The sequence below is a fragment of the Squalius cephalus genome (assembly GCF_949319135.1).
Source record: "Squalius cephalus genome assembly, chromosome: 24".
In the NCBI taxonomy this organism is placed as follows: domain Eukaryota; kingdom Metazoa; phylum Chordata; class Actinopteri; order Cypriniformes; family Leuciscidae; genus Squalius; species Squalius cephalus.
In genome coordinates, this window is record NC_137145.1 from 159,459 (window position 1) to 167,500 (window position 8,042).

General features: G+C 41.2%; 1 protein-coding gene across 3 annotated transcripts in view; it reads right to left on the reverse strand.

Annotated features, from left to right (window-relative positions):
• Positions 1 to 8,042, reverse strand: part of LOC307152224 (beta/gamma crystallin domain-containing protein 3) — a 57,103-nt gene that overhangs the window by 29,388 nt on the left and 19,673 nt on the right. For all 3 annotated transcript variants that reach the window (XM_079860662.1, XM_079860661.1, XM_079860663.1), the window contains exons 7-11: positions 7,663 to 7,801; positions 6,567 to 6,694; positions 5,480 to 5,606; positions 5,277 to 5,312; positions 5,058 to 5,179 (exon numbers count right to left, since the gene is read on the reverse strand). In XM_079860662.1, coding sequence (XP_079716788.1) covers positions 5,058 to 5,179; positions 5,277 to 5,312; positions 5,480 to 5,606; positions 6,567 to 6,694; positions 7,663 to 7,801 — 552 coding nt within the window. The remainder of the gene's footprint in view (positions 1 to 5,057; positions 5,180 to 5,276; positions 5,313 to 5,479; positions 5,607 to 6,566; positions 6,695 to 7,662; positions 7,802 to 8,042) is intronic.

Sequence of the window (8,042 nt, forward strand, 5' to 3'; positions counted from 1 at the left end):
TGTCAAAGCGCAAAGCGCAAGTAACTTTGTGGGCGGGTCTCGGGTGCTGTTGCTATTTTCCCGGCGGGATAAATGACTCTTGCGCCCGACACAAATCTAAAATGTGTTGGTCTGAAGTCGCTTCATTACTCATAGGTGTGGTTTGGGCGTAACGTGAAATAAACCAATCAGAGAGTCATCTCACATTCCCTTTAAGAGCAGGCGCGCTTGTTCCATGGCGGATTGCTATTATAACGGCGGATTTGCCAGACGCACGCCAGGAGCGGTTCACAGCCGAGGAGACCGGCGTTCTCGTCAGGGCCGTAAAACACAGAGAAGTGACATTGGGGATGGAGAAACACACCCAGATTAGCTTCGGTTAAACAGGCGTATGATAATTTGGGTAAATGTGTAAGCTAGAATAGATGTATGCTTTTATAATAAATTGTCTGTCTATCTATCTATCTATTGTAATAATGTATGATTTGCAAAAATGAAAACTGCTGCTTCTGTGTAGATGAGAGAATCAAAGTGTATGTGCGTTGTGCTCACGCTACATTGATTATGGCCAAGCATGCGCCCTTAAAATAGCATATGAATAACATGCGCAACGCGCCACTGACTTTAAACTAGTTTTTTCTGGTTAGTGGCGCAATTGTTTTCTAAACCTGCAAAATAGCAGAGGGAACGTTTGTGCCGGAACACGCCTCCTCTTTGCGCTGAACCGCCCCCGGGAGCGCAAGTGTATTTCTTAGTTAACCGACGTGTGTCTGTGGAGGGAAAAGTCCGTTTTGCGCGGGTGCAAAATAGGAATGATACATGCGTCGGTGTACAAAGTCAATTGCGCTGGGTGCAAGATAGGGCCCATATACTCACACGCTCATATACTCACACAAACACACACACAAATACTAACACACATATACTCACACACTCATCTACTACTCACACGCTCATATACTCACACACACACATAAATACTAACACACATATACTCACACACACTCACTCATATACTCACACACACATATACTCACACTCATATACTAACACGCTCATATACTCACACACGCACATAAATACTAACACACATATACTCACACTCATATACTCACACACACACAAATACTAACACACATATACTCACACACACACATAAATACTAACACACATATACTCACACACACTCACTCATATACTCACACACTCATATACTCACGCACATATACTCACACGCTCATATACTCACACACACACACATAAATATTAACACACATATACTCACACACTCATATACTCACACGCACACACATAAATACTAACACACATATACTCACACACACACTCACTCATATACTCTCACACACATATACTAACACGCTCATATACTCACACACACACATAAATACTAACACATATACTCACACACACTTACTCATATCCTCACACACTCATATACTCACGCACATACTCACTCGCACATACTCACACACTCATATACTCTCACACACACACACACACACACACAAATACTAAAACATACTCACACACACTTACTCATATACTCACACACTCATACTCACTCGCACATACTCACACACTCATATACTCTCACACACACACACACACACACACACACAAATACTAAAACATACTCACACACACTTACTCATATACTCACACACTCATACTCAGACGTACATACTCACACGCTCACATTCACACACACAATCATATATATACTCACTCACACATACTCACACGCTCATATACTCACACACACTCACTCATATACTCACACACATACTCACACGCACTCACTCATACTCACACACTCATATACTCACTCACTCATATACTCACACACAGATATACTCACACTCATATACTCACACACATATACTCACACACTCACTCATATACTCACACACATATACTCACGCACTCACTCATATACTCACACGCTCATATACTCACACACACTCACTCATATACTCACACGCTCATATACTCACACACATACTCATATACTCACACCCTCATATACTCACACGCACATATACTCACACGCACATATACTCACACACACTCACTCATATACTCACACACACATATACTCACACACTCATATACTCACACACTCATATACTCACACACTCATATACTCACACACTCATATACTCACACACTCATATACTCACACGCACATATACTCACACACTCATATACTCACACACACATATACTCACACACTCATATACTCACACACTCATATACTCACACCCTCATATACTCACACACTCATATACTCACACGCACATATACTCACACACTCATATACTCACACGCACATATACTCACACACTCATATACTCACACACACTCACTCATATACTCACACACACATATACTCACACACTCATATACTCACACACTCATATACTCACACACTCATATACTCACACACTCATATACTCACACACTCATATACTCACACGCACATATACTCACACACTCATATACTCACACACACATATACTCACACACTCATATACTCACACACTCATACTCACACCCTCATATACTCACACGCACATATACTCACACACTCATATACTCACACACTCATATACTCACACACTCATATACTCACACACACATATACTCACACACTCATATACTCACACACTCATACTCACACCCTCATATACTCACACGCACATATACTCACACACTCATATACTCACACGCACATATACTCACACACTCATATACTCACACACACATATACTCACACACTCATATACTCACACACTCATACTCACACCCTCATATACTCACACGCACATATACTCACACACTCATATACTCACACACACATATACTCACACACTCATATACTCACACACTCATATACTCACACACTCATATACTCACACACTCATATACTCACACACTCATATACTCACACACTCATATACTCACACGCACATATACTCACACACTCATATACTCACACACACATATACTCACACACTCATATACTCACACACTCATACTCACACCCTCATATACTCACACGCACATATACTCACACACTCATATACTCACACACTCATATACTCACACACTCATATACTCACACACTCATATACTCACACACTCATATACTCACACACACTCACTCATATACTCACACACACATATACTCACACATATATACTCACACACTCGTATACTCACTCATATACTCACTCATATACTCACACACACACATATACTCACACACTCATATACTCACACACTCATATACTCACACACACTCACTCATATACTCACACACTCATATACTCACACATATATACTCACACACTCGTATACTCACTCATATACTCACTCATATACTCACACACACACATATACTCACACACTCATATACTCACACACTCATATACTCACACACTCATACTCACTCGCACATACTCACACACTCATATACTCTCACACACACACACACACACACACACAAATACTAAAACATACTCACACACACTTACTCATATACTCACACACTCATACTCAGACGTACATACTCACACGCTCACATTCACACACACAATCATATATATACTCACTCACACATACTCACACGCTCATATACTCACACACACTCACTCATATACTCACACACATACTCACACGCACTCACTCATACTCACACACTCATATACTCACTCACTCATATACTCACACACAGATATACTCACACTCATATACTCACACACATATACTCACACACTCACTCATATACTCACACACATATACTCACGCACTCACTCATATACTCACACGCTCATATACTCACACACACTCACTCATATACTCACACGCTCATATACTCACACACATACTCATATACTCACACCCTCATATACTCACACGCACATATACTCACACGCACATATACTCACACACACTCACTCATATACTCACACACACATATACTCACACACTCATATACTCACACACTCATATACTCACACACTCATATACTCACACACTCATATACTCACACACTCATATACTCACACGCACATATACTCACACACTCATATACTCACACACACATATACTCACACACTCATATACTCACACACTCATATACTCACACCCTCATATACTCACACACTCATATACTCACACGCACATATACTCACACACTCATATACTCACACGCACATATACTCACACACTCATATACTCACACACACTCACTCATATACTCACACACACATATACTCACACACTCATATACTCACACACTCATATACTCACACACTCATATACTCACACACTCATATACTCACACACTCATATACTCACACACTCATATACTCACACGCACATATACTCACACACTCATATACTCACACACACATATACTCACACACTCATATACTCACACACTCATACTCACACCCTCATATACTCACACGCACATATACTCACACACTCATATACTCACACACTCATATACTCACACACTCATATACTCACACACTCATATACTCACACACTCATATACTCACACACTCATATACTCACACACACTCACTCATATACTCACACACACATATACTCACACATATATACTCACACACTCGTATACTCACTCATATACTCACTCATATACTCACACACACACATATACTCACACACTCATATACTCACACACTCATATACTCACACACACTCACTCATATACTCACACACTCATATACTCACACATATATACTCACACACTCGTATACTCACTCATATACTCACTCATATACTCACACACACACATATACTCACACACTCATATACTCACACACTCATATACTCACACACTCATATACTCACACACTCGTATACTCACTCATATACTCATTCACTCACACATACTCATAGACACACTCACACTTACACACAAACACTTCCAGCCAGTCGTCACTACAGAAGTTCATCAATTTGCAGATGTTTCCATCTGAAACATTAACAGCATCACTTGTTTCATGAGAATCAGAGACACACACACTCCCCCGGTGACCCGTAGAGAGGAGACGGCGGCGGGTCCCTCGATGTCCCTCAGACGGGGTGTGTGATCCAGCAACTCCCAGCACTGACCCTGGAACTGCGGCTTCTCAAACAACATCACCTAGACAGGAGACAGAAATCTCATCCGCTGATCTGAGAACAGCTCTGAACATCAGCATCTGTTTGAACATCAGCATCTGTTTGTCTGTCTGTCTCACCTTCGGGTCCAGAGGTCTCGTCACCCGCAGTCCAGCCTGAAACACAGGAGAAACAGCAGACGTTAGCTTGCGCTCGCTGCTGTCTTCACATCTGAGGCTCTCGCATTGGTTCTTCAGACGACCTCTTTCTGTGTTACTAACGTGGTGTTTACGGAGCACATTGTGAAGAGCGTGTCTGTGGTCGGGAAGGGGTGAATATGTACCAGTTTCACTGGCCGAAGACTCTTCACACGGGACAGCAGGGAATCCTGGAGAACCGGCGTGATTCTCCCGTCAGCTTCCAGAACGGCAGACGAGCCGCTGAATCCAGGCTGATCAAACACCAACCAGCTGCACATCGAGGACACACACACATAAACCACTGCCAGCACAACATCCGGCTGGGTTTAACGGCTTGCGGAAAATAAATAAATGTCAAAAGCATGTCCTTCAGTAGTAAGAGAAAGCTGCGAATTCCACTTTTTTAATTACTTTGCTAATCAAAAATTTTCAAAACTTGCACCTTCAAAACTTGGATCCTGTTTAAAAGTTTGCGTTCTCGAGCTCCAAACACTGTTGTGTGTGAATGAACATCCAGAACACATTAAAAGTTTCTGTCTTCAGTTAAAACGGTGTTGTGTAAGCGACCGCTAAGTTAATAACTAATTATCTTTACAACGGAAGTGAATCAATCAAAACTAACTTTATCTGGACAATAACTTTATTCTAGAGCTGCTGTAAAGCCTAAACACTCTCTGTTACTGTAATCTCCTGTTATCACTGTAAAGCTGCTGTGAAACATCTATATTATTAAAGCGCTGTATAAATGAAAGTGACTTGAACTTTTTGGCTAATTATTAATCCATAATAATTGTGTCTTTGGACGTGGTGGACTGGCGAAACGCTCCTGGTCTCTAACCTCGTGGCAATGCTAGAAACATTTCAAACGTCCAGTTTGTGATCAAGAAAATTACATTAAAAAAGGTTGTTTTTTTATGGTTTCTGCCCAGATCAACTAAGATCAAACTTCCTGCTTTCTTTAAAGGGTCATGAAACCCCAAAACACATTTTTTGAGACAGATATGCACATCATCACTGAAAACACTAAAAGCACTCATGTGTCTGTATAATGAGTGTGTAGCAGGTCTGTGTTCGACTGGTTGTTGTCTCTGCTCTTCCACCCTCTACACTCCCACTTTCCCAGTTTACACACACATTTCTAGAGACTTCTTGAGCTCTGAGGTGTGAACGACCAGGCTAAAACAGGGGTTTCATGACACTCTAAAACTGTCGTTTACTGGCGTTTCCTACCATCCGGTCCTGACGCAGAGGTCCGAGAGCAACACGGGCCCGTCCCGCTCCGTCAGGTCCGTCGCAGAATAAACACGGATCGTCTGAGACGTGCTGGGATACAGATGGATCTCTGGAACACTGTCATCCTGAACAAAACACACGCTTTAACTCCAGCAGAGCTCATGAACACACAATACACACACAGTTCCAGATTCATGTCTGTTAGTTCACCTGACTGCTTGTTTATGTTTATTTTATTATTATAAAAGTTACATTGAACGTTCGCTGGTTCCCTGAGCCTTTGAGCTTGGTACAGTATGATTTATATAGTTTGTGTATACAGTGCGGTCTGAGCGGAACAGTGTTAGAATATAAAGGGTTTAAAAAAACACACACTACCAATAATAAACTCTCTTCATTAAATATATTAACATGTACAGTCACAAAAAATGTATGCGCTGCATGTCTTCAGTTTGGGGTAAAAATCAATGTCAAACACTGGCGTAAAACATGATAATGGAGTGAAGACTGTATTGTCTTTAACCCTTTAATACCCAGTGTCATGGTTTCCCAGCCCAAATGTCCAGTTATGGCCATGGATACAAGCCACAGAAATCTGATATGGCCAGGACTGGTTAACTCACCTACACTACACACATCTTGTGAACACAAAGTCCAAACTTAACAAAACTGGACATTTTCAGGATGTATGAAAAATTAGGCAATAGGCAGCAAACAATTTAATAGAGACAGTTGAAATTCAGCATGCCTATTTTTGTGTCACTGCTATGGCTGTTCATAATGAAATGTAATACACACATACAGGGTGACTAGATCTGCAGAATCTCCACAAGGTGGTGCTATAAGCAATGCATTTATATTCATTCAAGTCTGTTGGAGGGCATAACTTGTCTCGACACCACAAGAGAGTTGCAGATCACAGTAGTGTTTCAGATATACACCATTCAAATATACAGCGCAACATGATCAAAATCATATTTGTGTATAAAAACATTTCTAGAAATGTTTATTTTCTGCGTTTATACCCTATTAATTATATATTAATATAACCTATAGTAATGGAAAGGCCTGAGAAAGCGGCAGCTCCTGATACCTTCAGTGTCCTGACGGATCCCACAGACGGAAAAGCACTGGGATCGGGATCGGGATCGGTTCTGCTGGTCTTCACAGTCTGACCCTCCTCCAGAACAACACATGAGCCACGGTACCACGAATCCACATACAGCAGCCAGCTAAACACACACACACACACACACACACACACACACACACAATGAGAACATACATCATCATCTTAACAAGCAATACACAACAGCAGCAACACACACTCACACACAGAATTTCAAGGATGTTGCTGTGGAGACCAATAGAGAGTCTCACACTCTTTGTCTGAAGTGACTGAACAGAATTAAGCATTAAGAAACGGGATGAAATATTCTGAATGATATCAATCCACAGTCTGGATCATAATCA